This window comes from Scyliorhinus torazame, chromosome 18 (genome assembly GCF_047496885.1).
Source record: "Scyliorhinus torazame isolate Kashiwa2021f chromosome 18, sScyTor2.1, whole genome shotgun sequence".
Taxonomy (NCBI): domain Eukaryota; kingdom Metazoa; phylum Chordata; class Chondrichthyes; order Carcharhiniformes; family Scyliorhinidae; genus Scyliorhinus; species Scyliorhinus torazame.
The window spans coordinates 65,671,729-65,685,414 of NC_092724.1; the positions used below are offsets into that span (position 1 = coordinate 65,671,729).

General features: G+C 60.7%; 1 protein-coding gene across 1 annotated transcript in view; it reads left to right on the forward strand.

Annotated features, from left to right (window-relative positions):
• The first annotated feature begins 2,727 nt into the window (after positions 1-2,727).
• The window catches only part of LOC140394738 (uncharacterized), a 56,289-nt gene continuing 45,330 nt past the window's right edge, over positions 2,728-13,686 (forward strand). The window contains exons 1-3 of the mRNA XM_072481956.1: positions 2,728-3,050; positions 10,090-10,234; positions 12,238-13,680. Of these exons, the coding sequence (XP_072338057.1) occupies positions 2,748-3,050; positions 10,090-10,234; positions 12,238-13,680 (1,891 nt within the window). The 5' untranslated portion in view covers positions 2,728-2,747. The remainder of the gene's footprint in view (positions 3,051-10,089; positions 10,235-12,237; positions 13,681-13,686) is intronic.

Sequence of the window (13,686 nt, forward strand, 5' to 3'; positions counted from 1 at the left end):
GAAAGCCATCCAACAGGACAAACGAGCAGCTGCAGGTTGAGTGTATTTGTCTCTGGAAAGGCCAGACCAGATAGATACCAGCAACCATCAGCATAACAAAACACCAGCCATCTGCATATTAATGAGCAATCCCTGGGAACAATGATCAACATTTAGCCACATAAAAGTAAAACCAGACTCTTTGGTGCCAGCAGAAGCCTACACAATGGGAGGTGAACGTCCACCTCAGGACCACCCATTGATCTGGGAACTGCTCCAGCATTGGAGAAAATCGAACCAAGTGATTGGGACAAAGTCCAATCACTTGGAACCAGGTACAGGGTCCGCCCCGAAAGGCTGGAAGCCCCTGCAGTGACCGGTCCAGCCGCTGCCAAGATCCAGTAAGTCTTACTTCAATGCTTGCTACAAGATAGGTGCTCCTAGCTACCAATCTATACCAACTTTGAATCCCGCAGGCTCAACCTGAACAAAAGGCTATTTGTTTCCCTGACTGGTGGGCCAGTTCCAAGTAGTATTGGCCTGTTAGTCGTAGAAGTAGCTTAGACATAGAAATTGTACATGAGTAGTAATTACTGTGTATAATGTGCTTTGATTTGAATCTAAGTGGTGTATTGGATTATTGATCATTACTCTGACTTGAACCATGTGGCGGTATCATAAAGATACCTGGCGACTCGAGCAAAGGTAATAAAACAGCAATTAAACTAAGGCAAAAGTTAGCAACACTGCAATGAGGAGTCTGTTTTAATAAGAAGCCGACTCATTTAGTGGGAAAATGCTTTGACCCTTCAATACTCCTGCTTGCTGGAGCCACGAGGTAATTGGAAAATGGAAAGTCACTAATTGGGCAGTGGTTAGTTTAGGCTTGCACTCAGCCTCTTGTCCATCCTTCACATACAGAGATGACAGGTTGAGGGCAGGACAGGTCTGGTTCCTGGAGATCACGATGAGGAACTGACCATCAGCTGTGCACACTGCAAAGAGAGAAAATCATTTCCACTGCTCCTGTTGTTGGTTAGGGACCTCAAGATATCATTGTCAAAGCCACAAACAGCTCATCTTCCTCATGCAGCTCAACCATTGTTTTGATTGGAGTGAGTAAGGATGTATGTTTGACAAACACAGGAAAGTCTGCCCCCAAAGACAAACAAGAGGATTGCCAACTCCTAATTATTACTGGGTGATTCTGAAACCTTCCATTTATATTCTATTGTAGTGCAACCAAAACATAGTTCTACCATAGGCCATTACCAGCTCTTAAAATCAATGATATCTGCTGCTTCCATCACCCTTGTGGGCTGAGTTCCTGATTGCTAGTACTTGGAAGAAAAAAAACATTCCCTTGCCCCAAGGTCCCTAGTCCTTGCCAGCTAGTGGCCTTGCTCTCACCTACCTTCTCCATGACTGTCAATTGTGCCCACCTGAAATTCAACTACCTCCTGGAGTGATATCAGAGTAAGATGTCTTACAACACCAGGTTAAAGTCCAACAGGTTTGTTTCGATGTCACTTGGACTTTAACCTGGTGTTGTAAGACTTCTTACTGTGCTCAACCCAGTCCAATGCCAGCATCTCCACATCGTAGTGATATCATGGTTGTGTTGCAATTCACCAACTGACCACTGGACGTCCACAAGTTAACTGCTGGGACTCTGGCTGGAGGAAATAAGAGCTTGCATATGCATGATTTCATGTCTTGTATAAAACGTAACGTACCCCAAGTTAATGTTAAAATCATTTGATTACAAGAATTCTTGTAATCAATCAGGCCATCCAACAACATTACACCCCCTCTATTCTCCCAGGGGAACAGCCCCAATTGAAGCCCAAGATCTCATTGGCTTTGCCAATTACTATTACTCCATCTTCAAAGATTAAGGCACATGCACTTCCACCACCCACATCACTAAACGTCAGAATCTACCTCTCCCGCAACTATCACCTCACTTTAGCAAGTGTCATCGACCCTGTCTGCTCATTCTCCAGTCTTGCAGCATTTCACTCAAGCAATCCAACATCCACCAAATTCCCTTCATCAACCTCCTATTTCAAGTCCAGTATAATTTGCCTTTTATTTAAAAAGTCAGCTCAAGTCCAATCTGATGCCCATTACTTTTCTCTTGATAATATTTCAAAATCCTTACCAGAAGTCCGAAATATATGTAAAACCCTGAAGCGTGTCATATTGCAATGTAACACCTCCCCCTTGCCTGGGGACAGGATGAAGTCAGGCCCCTGCACCATCTGCAGCCCCACAGCTGCCAGCCATCAAGACCAGGTGATCCACCTACCCAATCATAACCAACCTTTTATTGCAGCAGAAGCTCCGCTTCACTGAAAGTATTCTAGTCGTGCCCTGCACCCCCGGCCCACTTCACCTCTCACTATTAACACTGAAGTGAATTTGACGGTGACTGACATTTTATTGTTAGTGTCTCTTCTAGCTTCATCTCCCTTCACATCATCCAAGGAGCCCTGTTTTTGGCTCCTTCAGCTTTCACACTTGGCCTGTATCTGTAGTCGCTCTTATAACCACTGCAGGTTTTCCTGTTGGTCTCACCCTGGCAAAATCCTCAGTGCACTGAGATTTTACGGGGACGATTCTCCGCGGCGCGGGAACGCCGTCCCGGTCCACGCCGGCGCGAACGGGCCTCCGCCGCGGCCAATTCACTGCCTGGGTGGGGGCGGGCAGCGGCGCAGCGAGGAGTGCGGAGCGCTGGAGCGGCGGCGTCATCGCGCGGCGCCACGATGACGCCACGTTTAAGGAAGTGCGCGGGGCGCACAGAAAAACCGGGGGACGAGATGGAGGAGACTCGGCGCGCCGCACCCCGCTTCAGGGACAGCGACCTGGAGTCGCTGTTGAATGCAGTGGAGAAGCGCAGGGGCGTCCTCTACCCCCGGCGCGGACAACATCAGCCAAGCAGCACCGTGAGGCGTGTATGGCGAGAAGTGGGGGCCGCAGTCAGCGCTGTGGGGCACATTATGGGGCACACCCCCCGCACGGGGCAACAGTGCAGGAAGAAGCTGCACGACCTCACGAGGGCAGCGAGGGTAAGTTACCTGAGACCCGCCCCGTGCAATGCCCCCCCCCCCCCCCCCCCCATTGCCCACGCTAGGAGGGGGAGAGAGGGGTGGGTGGGTGAACAAAGGAAATTACAGGACAGGCCCTTGAGCCCTCCCAGCCTGCGCCGATCCAGATCCTTGATTTAAACCTGTTGCCTATTTTCCAAGGATCTATTTCCCTCTGTTCCCCCCCCCTGTTCATGTATCCGTCTAGATGCATCTTGAATGATGCTATCGTGCCCGCCTCTACCACCTCTGCTGGCAAAGTGTTCCAGGCCCCCACCACCCTCTGTGTAAAAAAAACTTTCCACGCACATCTCCCTTAAACTTTCTCCCCCTCACCTTGAAATCGTGACCCCCTTGTAATTGATACCCCCACTCTTGGAAAAAGCCTGTTGCTATCCATTTGCCTGGATTGGACTCCATCTGCCGTTTCTCTGCCCAACTCTCCAATCTCTCTGTTTTGCTGTATTCTCTGACGGTCTATATTTTGCTGTATTCTCCGACGGTCCTCCGCGCTATCTGCTACTCCACCAATCTTAGTATCATATGCAAACTTGCTAATCAGGCCACCTGTACCTTCGTCCAGATCATTTTTTTAAAAAAATTAAAATTTTTTTAATTAAAGGTTTTCATAAAATATCAATAACAAAATGAGAAAGAAAAAAGAACCCAACAGGGTTAAGTACAAAACACAACCTAAAAAAGCAAACCCCCAAACCCCCCCCCCCCCCCCCCCCCGCGGGTACCTAAATAATAAATAACATTAACACCCCGACTTAAGACAACAGGTGTATACACCCCCTCAGACCCTTCCAGTGTAAATAACATAAACAAAAATAAAGTAAACCCCCCCCCCCCCCCCCCCCCCCTCACCGAGCTGCTGCTGCCATTGACCAATGTCTATCGTTCTGCCAGAAAGTCTTAAGAACGGTTGCCACCGCCTAAAGAACCCTTGTACCGACCCTCTCAAGGCGAATTTCACCCTCTCCAATTTAATGAACCCTGCCATATCGCTGATCCAGGATTCCACGCTTGGGGGCCTCGTATCTTTCCACTGAAGGAGAATTCTTCGCCGGGCTACCAGGGACGCAAAGGCCAGAATTCCGGCCTCTTTCGCCTCCTGCACTCCCGGCTCCTCTGCCACCCCAAATATTGCGAGCCCCCAGCCCGGTTTGACCCTGGATCCTACCACCCTCGACACCGTCCTCGCTACGCCCTTCCAAAATTCCTCCAGCGCTGGGCATGCCCAGAACATATGGGTGTGATTTGCTGGGCTCCCTGAGCACCTAACACCGCTGTCCTCACCCCCAAAGAACCTGCTCATCCTTGTCCCGGTCATGTGTGCCCTGTGCAGCACCTTAAACTGTATGAGGCGGAGCCTCGCGCATGAAGAGGAAGAGTTCACCCTCCCTAGGGCATCTGCCCACGTCCCCTCTTCGATCTCCTCTCCAACTCCTCCTCCCACTTACCTTTCAACTCCACCAGCTAGGCCTCCTCCTCCTCCTGCATCACCTGGTAAGTTTCCGAGATCTTCCACACTCCCACCCACCCCCCCGAGAGCACCCTGTCCTGTACTGTGTGTGGCAGTAGCCGTGGGAATTCCACCACCTGCCGTCTGGCAAACGCCCTTACCTGTAAGTACCTGAAGGTGTTCCCCGGGGGGGAGCCCATACCTCTCCTCCAGCTCACCCAAGCTTGCAAACTTCCCGTCCACAAACAGGTCCCACAACTTTCGTATGCCTGCCCTGTACCACCCCGAAAACCCTCCACCTGTTCTTCCTGGGGCGAACCGGTGGTTCCCCCGTAATGGGGTCCACGCCGAGGCCCTAACTCTTTCTCCCCCCCCCCCCCCCCCCCATGCTGCCTCCACTGCCCCCGAATTTTGAGGGCCGCCACCACCACCGGGCTCGTGGTATACCTCCTTGGAGGGAGCGGCAGCGGCGCCGTTGCCAGCGCCCCCAGACTCGTACCCACACAGGACGCCGTCTCCAGACTCTTCCATGCAGCCCCCTCCCCCTCCATCACCTACTTGCGCACCATTGTCGCATTGGCGGCCCAGTAGTACCCACAGAGGTTGGGCAGCGCCAGTCTCTACTCCGCTCCAGGAACACCCTTCTCACCCTCTGAGTCCCTCGCGCCCACACAAACCCCATTATACTCCTGTTAACCCGCCTGAAAAAAGCCTTCGGGATAAACACGGGGAGGCACTGGAACAGGAACAAAAACCTTGGGAGCACCGTCATTTTGATTGACTGCACCCTACCCGCCAGGAACAGCGGCAACGCGTCCCACCTCTTGAACTCCTCCTCCATTTGCTCCACCAGCCTTGTAAAGTTAAGCCTATGCAGGGCCCCCCATCTCCTGGCCACCTCGACCCCCAAATATCTGAAACTCCTCTCTGCCCTTTTTAGTGGGAGCTCGCCAATCCCCCTCTCCTGGTCCCCTAGCTGAACTACGAACAGCTCTCTCTTCCCCATATTGAGCTTGTACCCCGAAAAGTCCCCGAATTCCCTAAGGATCCTCATTACCTCTGGCATTCCTCCCACCGGGTCCGCCACATACAGCAGCAGGTCGTCCGCATAAAGCGACACCCTATGCTCCTCCCCACCCCGCACCAACCCCCTCCAGTTCCTCGACTCTCTCAGTGCCATAGCCAGGGGTTCAATCGCCAGTGCGACGAGCAGGGGGCACAGGGGACACCCCTGTCTCGTCCCTCTGTGCAACCGAAAGTACTCGGACCTCCTCCTATTTGTGGCCACACTCTCCATCGGGACCTCATACAACAGCCTAACCCACCTGACAAACCCCTCCCCAAACCCGAACCTCCTTCAGCACCTCCCACAGGTACCCCTACTCTACCCTATCCCCTACTCTACCCTGTCGAAGGCTTTCTCAACGTCCATCGCCACCACTATCTCCGCCTCCCTCGCCGGCATCATGATAACGTTCAAAAGCCTCCGCACATTCGCGTTCAACTGTCTCCCCTTCACAAACCCCGTCTGGTCTTCATGGATGATCTGCGGCACACAATCCTCAATCCTCGTGGCAAAGACCTTCGGCAGCACCTTGGCATCTACATTTAGCAAGGAAATCTGCCTGGAAGACCCACATTGCAGGGGATCCTTGTCCCGCTTCAGGATCAAGGAGATCAGTGCCCGGGACATCGTCGGGGGTAAAGCCCCCCCCCCCGCCTCATTGAAGGTCCTAACTAACAGCGGGCCCAACAGGTCCATATATTTTTTTTATAGAACTCGACTGGGAAACCGTCAGGCCCCCGTGCCTTCCCCGCCTGCATGCTTCCTATCCCTTTGATCAGCTCCTCCAGCCCAATCGGGGCCCCCAGTCCCGCCACCAGTCGCACTTCCACCTTTGGAAACCTCAATTGGTCCAGGAAACGGCCCATCCCTCCCTCCTCCCGTGGGGGCTTGGATCGGTACAATTCCTCGTAGAAGTCCCTGAAGACCCCATTGATGCCAATCCCACTCCGCACCACGCTCCATCCCCTGTCCTTAACTCCCGATCTCCCTAGCTGCGTCACGCTTCCGAAGCTGATGCGCCAGCATCCGGCTTGCCTTTTCCCCATACTCGTAGACCGCCCCCTGGGCCTCCCTCCACTGCACCTCCGCCTTCCTGGTGGTCACTAGGTCGAATTCGGCCTGGAGGCTGCGCCTCTTCCTCAACAATCCTTCCTCGGGTACTTCCGCATACCTCCTGTCTACCCTCACCATCTCCCCCACCGGCCTCTCCCGCTCCCTCCGCTCCTTGTGGGCCCTGATGGAGATCAGCTCTCCCCTCACCACCGCCTTCAGTGCCTCCCATACCATCCCCACTCTGGCCTCCCCGTTGTCGTTGGTCTCCAAGTACCTCTCTATACTTCCTCGGACCCGCTCTCTCACCTCCTCGTCCGCCAACAGCCCCACCTCCAAGCGCCACAGCAGGCGCTGGTCCCTCTCCTCCCCATCTCCAAGTCCACCCAATGCGGGGCGTGGTCCGAAATGGCTATTGCCGAATACTCGGCATCCTCTACTCTCGCGATCAACGCCCTACTCAAAATGAAAAAGTCGATTTGAGAATAAGCCTTATGGACATGTGAGAAGAATGAAAATTCCCTAGCCCCCGGCCTTGCAAATCTCCAAGGGTCCACCCCTCCCATTTGGTCCATAAATCCCCTCAACACTCTAGCCGCCGCCGGCTTCCTACCCGTCCTAGACCTGGAGCGATCCAGTGCAGGATCCAACACCGTGTTAAAGTCTCCCCCCCCCCCCCCCATTATCAGCCCCCCCCACTTCCAAGTCTGGGATCCGACCCAACATACGCCGCATAAAACCCGCATCGACCCAGTTCGGAGCATACACATTAACACCTTCTTTCCCACCAAGATCGCCACCCCTCGATTTTTGGCATCTAGCCCCGAGTGAAACACCTGACCTACCCACCCTTTCCTCAGTCTTGCCTGGTCTGCCACCTTCAGGTGTGTCTCCTGGAGCATAACCACATCCGCCTTGAGCCCCTTCAGGTGCGCGAACACGCGGGCCCGCTTCACCGGCCCATTCAGTCCCCTTACATTCCAGGTTATCAGTCGGATCAGGGGGCTACCCACCCCCCTCCCCCGCCGACTAGCCATGACCCCTCCTCGGCCAGCCACGTGCCCGCACCCCACACCCGGCCCGTTCCCCACAGCGGCATACCCCCGTCTCAAACCCACCCCACTCTCTCTAGCTCCTCCTTGATCTTAGCAGCAGCAACTCGATCCCCCCCCCCCCCCCACCCCCCGGGCTAGGACCCATCCTAGCTGGTTTACTCCCCCCATTGCACTTGCGCAAGTCAGCTGACCCCGGCCACTCCCACCTCCCCTTCGACTCCTCCCATTGTGTGGCACACCACCCTCTCCTGCTCCCCATTCACAGGCTCTCCCCCTCTGTTCTACGCGCGGGAAACAATCCTCGCTTCCCCGCTCCCCCCCCCCCCCCCCCCCCAGTCTTCGGTGCGGGAAAAAATCCCGCGTTCTCCACCTACCAGGCCCCGCCACCAACCAAAACCGTGCCCAACCCGCCCCATCCACCCTCCCCAACCCGAAAGAGAAAAACACAGAGAAAAAGAAACCCAAAACAATGCAAAGGCCCCCCCCCCCGCGAACCAAAAATAGGCATAACATATCCACCGCATTCCCCAAGCGCCCATCCCGACCCTCAGTCTGTGTCCAGCCTCTCGGCCTGAACAAAGGCCCACGCCTCCTCCAGAGACTCAAAATAATGGTGCAGGTCCTTGTAGGTAACCCACAATCGCGCCGGCTGCAACATGCCAAACTTCACCCCCTTCCTGTGCAGCACCGCCTTCGCTCGATTGTACCCGGCCCTCCTCTTCGCCACCTCCGCACTCCAGTCCTGATATATCCGAACCTCTGCGTTCTCCCACCTGCTGCTCCTCTCCTTCTTGGCCCACCTGAGCACACACTCCCGATCGATGAACCGCACCAGCACCGCCCGCGGAGGCTCGTGAGCCTTGGGCCTCCTCGCCAGCACTCTATGGGCCCCTTCCAGCTCCAGGGGCTCCTGGAAGGACCCCGCTCCCATCAGCGAGTTTAACATGGTGACCACATAGGCCCCCACGTCTGGCCCCTCCAGCCCCTCTGGGAGGCCCAGAATCCGCAGATTCTTCCGCCTCGACCGATTCTCCATCTCCTCGAACCGCTCCTGCCATTTCTTGTGGAGCGCCTCGTGCGCCACCACCTTTACCGCCAGGACTAAGATCTCGTCCTCATTGTCAGAGATCTTTTGTTGAGCCTCTCTGATCGCCACCCCCTGGGCCGTCTGTGTCTCCAGCAGTTTATCAATAGACGCCTTCATCGGCTCTAGCAGGTCCGTTTTAATCTCTCTGAGGCAGAGCTGGATACCCTCCTGTTGCTCCTCCGCCCACTGCCTCCACGCTGCCTGGTCTCCGCCCGCCGCCATTTTGTCCTTCTTCCCTCCCTCCTTCTGGTCCACCACCACCTTTTTTGTCGCCCCGCTCCTAGTTAAAGCCATATACTGACTGGGAGCTATTATTAACTCCTTCCCACACCGGGAAACGTCGAAAAAGTGCCCTTGGGGGCCCTGAAAAGAGCCCAAAAGTCCATTTTTGCGGGAGCCACCGAATGTGCGACTTAGCTCCGCATAGCCGCAACCGGAAGTCTCAAGTGGGAATCCTTTTGGCAGTGTTCGCTTCACCAATCTGCCCCAAAATGTCTGTGGAATCTCCTGAAAAGTGTCTAAGTGTCCGTTCCAGACGGGAGCTGCCGAATGCGCGACCTACTCCTCCATGGCCGCCACCGGAAGCTTCGTCCCCGCTTCTTCAGTGGCCTTGGTGAGATCTTTTCACAGTTGTTCCCTCTGCTGTTAGAATTCGCTTTTGATACAGGCCCTCCGATCAGTTTGCAGCTTTAAGCTTGCCCTTCCCCCGCCTGCATGCTGGAAGAGGCCCAGTTTATCCCGTTGCAGCCAAATCGTTTACTGTTTCTGCCGGGTCTGGTAGCCAAAAGACATACCCTTCCTGGGGGACACTGTCAGGGGAATGTTGCAGTCTTCTTCCCACACCGGGAAATGTCAAACAAATGCCGTGGGGGCCCTGTAAAAGAGCCCAAAAGTCCGTTCCAAGCGGGAGCTACCGAATATGCGACCTAGCTCTGCATAGCCGCACCCGGAAGTCGCTCCAGCCAGATCATTTATGTATATCACAAACAACAGTGGTCCGAGCACGGATCCCTGTGGGACACCTTTCTCCATTTTGAGACACTCGCTTCCACCACTACTCTCTGTCTCCTGTTGCCCAGCCAGTTCTTTATCCATCTCGCTCGAACACCCTGAACCCCATACGACTTCACGTTTTCCATCAACCTGCCATTGGGGGAGGGGGCTGGAGGGGTAAGGGGGGGGCCGCGGGTGGGGACATTGCACCCAGGACACATGTTCATATGTGCGTCCTGCCAATGTGCGTCTAACCCTGTGCTCCATCTCTCCTCTCTTTCCCCCCCCCCCCCCCCTCCCAGGGCAAGACAGCGCACAATTTCCGGGAGCGTGCAAGAACCGGAGGTCGATTTCCCCAGCTGTACCCCCTGACCTTATACGAGCAGAGGGCACTGGTCCTTGCCATGGGAGCCGCCAGCCGGGAGGTTGCGCCGTGCCAGGTCAGAGGTGAGAATCCACTGTATGCATGCAGTCCCTCATCCCATCTCTGTCCGCGCCGCCGCCCGAGACCGCGCCGCCGCCCGAGACCGCGCCGCCGCCCGAGACCGCGCCGCCGCCCGAGACCGCGCCGCCGCCCGAGACCGCGCCGCCGCCCGAGACCGCGCCGCCGCCCGAGACCGCGCCGCCGCCCGAGACCGCGCCGCCGCCCGAGACCGCGCCGCCGCCCGAGACCGCGCCGCCGCCCGAGACCGCGCCGCCGCCCGAGACCGCGCCGCCGCCCGAGACCGCGCCGCCGCCCGAGACCGCGCCGCCGCCCGAGACCGCGCCGCCGCCCGAGACCGCGCCGCCGCCCGAGACCGCGCCGCCGCCCGAGACCGCGCCGCCGCCCGAGACCGCGCCGCCGCCCGAGACCGCGCCGCCGCCCGAGACCGCGCCGCCGCCCGAGACCGCGCCGCCGCCCGAGACCGCGCCGCCGCCCGAGACCGCGCCGCCGCCCGAGACCGCGCCGCCGCCCGAGACCGCGCCGCCGCCCGAGACCGCGCCGCCGCCCGAGACCGCGCCGCCGCCCGAGACCGCGCCGCCGCCCGAGACCGCGCCGCCGCCCGAGACCGCGCCGCCGCCCGAGACCGCGCCGCCGCCCGAGACCGCGCCGCCGCCCGAGACCGCGCCGCCGCCCGAGACCGCGCCGCCGCCCGAGACCGCGCCGCCGCCCGAGACCGCGCCGCCGCCCGAGACCGCGCCGCCGCCCGAGACCGCGCCGCCGCCCGAGACCGCGCCGCCGCCCGAGACCGCGCCGCCGCCCGAGACCGCGCCGCCGCCCGAGACCGCGCCGCCGCCCGAGACCGCGCCGCCGCCCGAGACCGCGCCGCCGCCCGAGACCGCGCCGCCGCCCGAGACCGCGCCGCCGCCCGAGACCGCGCCGCCGCCCGAGACCGCGCCGCCGCCCGAGACCGCGCCGCCGCCCGAGACCGCGCCGCCGCCCGAGACCGCGCCGCCGCCCGAGACCGCGCCGCCGCCCGAGACCGCGCCGCCGCCCGAGACCGCGCCGCCGCCCGAGACCGCGCCGCCGCCCGAGACCGCGCCGCCGCCCGAGACCGCGCCGCCGCCCGAGACCGCGCCGCCGCCCGAGACCGCGCCGCCGCCCGAGACCGCGCCGCCGCCCGAGACCGCGCCGCCGCCCGAGACCGCGCCGCCGCCCGAGACCGCGCGCCGCGAGACCGCGCCGCCGCCGCCGCGCCGAGACCGCGCCGCCGCCCGAGACCGCGCCGCCGCCCGAGACCGCGCCGCCGCCCGAGACCGCGCCGCCGCCCGAGACCGCGCCGCCGCCCGAGACCGCGCCGCCGCCCGAGACCGCGCCGCCGCCCGAGACCGCGCCGCCGCCCGAGACCGCGCCGCCGCCCGAGACCGCGCCGCCGCCCGAGACCGCGCCGCCGCCCGAGACCGCGCCGCCGCCCGAGACCGCGCCGCCGCCCGAGACCGCGCCGCCGCCCGAGACCGCGCCGCCGCCCGAGACCGCGCCGCCGCCCGAGACCGCGCCGCCGCCCGAGACCGCGCCGCCGCCCGAGACCGCGCCGCCGCCCGAGACCGCGCCGCCGCCCGAGACCGCGCCGCCGCCCGAGACCGCGCCGCCGCCCGAGACCGCGCCGCCGCCCGAGACCGCGCCGCCGCCCGAGACCGCGCCGCCGCCCGAGACCGCGCCGCCGCCCGAGACCGCGCCGCCGCCCGAGACCGCGCCGCCGCCCGAGACCGCGCCGCCGCCCGAGACCGCGCCGCCGCCCGAGACCGCGCCGCCGCCCGAGACCGCGCCGCCGCCCGAGACCGCGCCGCCGCCCGAGACCCGCGCCGCCGCCCGAGACCGCGCCGCCGCCCGAGACCGCGCCGCCGCCCGAGACCGCGCCGCCGCCCGAGACCGCGCCGCCGCCCGAGACCGCGCCGGCCGCCCGAGACCGCGCCGCCGCCCGAGACCCCTACGACGCAAGACTAACGAGACCTGCCTTAATGTGTTATAGGGCCACCCGAGCACCGCCGTGGGACTGCCCCATCATCACCATGCCGACGTGCAGCACCAACCTCTTCCAGTTGCAGTGTTGATCCGGACAGACGCGAAGGACAACGAGGAGGAGAGCCATCCTCTGAGGCTGGCACACTGAGACCTGACGCACAGAGGACAGACAGAGACGTCAGGACGGACGATTCCGACTCCTATGAAAGTGTGACGGACGGGGAGGGGACAGCTAGTCTGGACAGCGACGCACCGAGGCCGTCGCGGCACTCGAGGCACGGGGGCAGGGAACTTCGCACCGGCCGTGGGCGAAACCCAGCGAGCCACAGCTCCACACAGGAGACAGAGCTGGGGACAGAAAAAGACCTAGCGGCCGCGGCAATGCTGTCACCCACACCCCCCAACATCGCAGATACACTCACCTCGGGTGGGCAAGTTAATGGTGAGGCTTCTGGTGCGCACCACACAGTCAAACCGGAACAGCAGGTGGAGGTTGGAGAAGCCGAGGGCCTGGACGGTCGGAGGGCAGGCCAGGCCCAGCACCCAGCTGCTGCCCAGACGGCTCCTGCTTTCCTGACCATCCCAGGCCCACCCACAGACCCGATGCAATTGGCACCCCAGGGACCAGATGACGGGATGACGGCTGTCTTCCAGCAACTGCAGACGCAGCTGGAGGAGTCCATCCGCGTCCAGGAGCAGGGAGTGTTGCCGGTCATGGCTGCAACACAGGCCGACATCGCACGGGTGGCGTCCGCGATGGAGGCAATGGGGGAAACTGCTTCGGCCATGGGTCAGGTTCTTCAGGGCGTGGGGCTTAGTGCGCACGCGTCATCCGTGGCCCATGACAGGACTGCCCTCCCACAGGCAGTCATGCTCCAGAGCCACATGGACATTACCACCGTGCTCCGGGCTCTGGCCCAGTCTCAGCAGGTCATCGCTGAGAGCATCGGCGACCTTGTCCATGTGATGGACGGCGGTGCCCAAACCCAGCGGGAGGTAGCGACGTCCCTGACAGGGATGTCGCACTCCCTCCGCTCCATAGCCGGCAACGTTCAGACCCTGGTCGATTCCACAGCGGGCCTCCAGGTCTGGCAGCGCCAGGTGCCGGTGGTGCAACGGGGTGTGCCTCCCCGCGCACCGCCGTCCCTTAGAGAGGCCCGGGGGGCAATTGGCTCCCCGAGGGAGGAGGAGGTCCCGGTGCCTGTCCCTGTAGCCACAGCAAGGGAGGAACCGGGGCACTCGCACTCCCCCCGTCATGTCCCTGGTGGGCAGCGGGCAGAGGAGGGTGTCACCACGCCATCCAGCACGACTGCCGAGCAGGCTGGCCCATCCAGGCCGGACCACCCCAGGAAGCGCGCGCCAACGGGAATCCAAGTCGAAGGGCAGGACTCTCAGCAGTCCGCCTCCACTCCTGCTGTACCGTCTGGGGGAGCACCTAGACGTAGGGGTAGTGCCC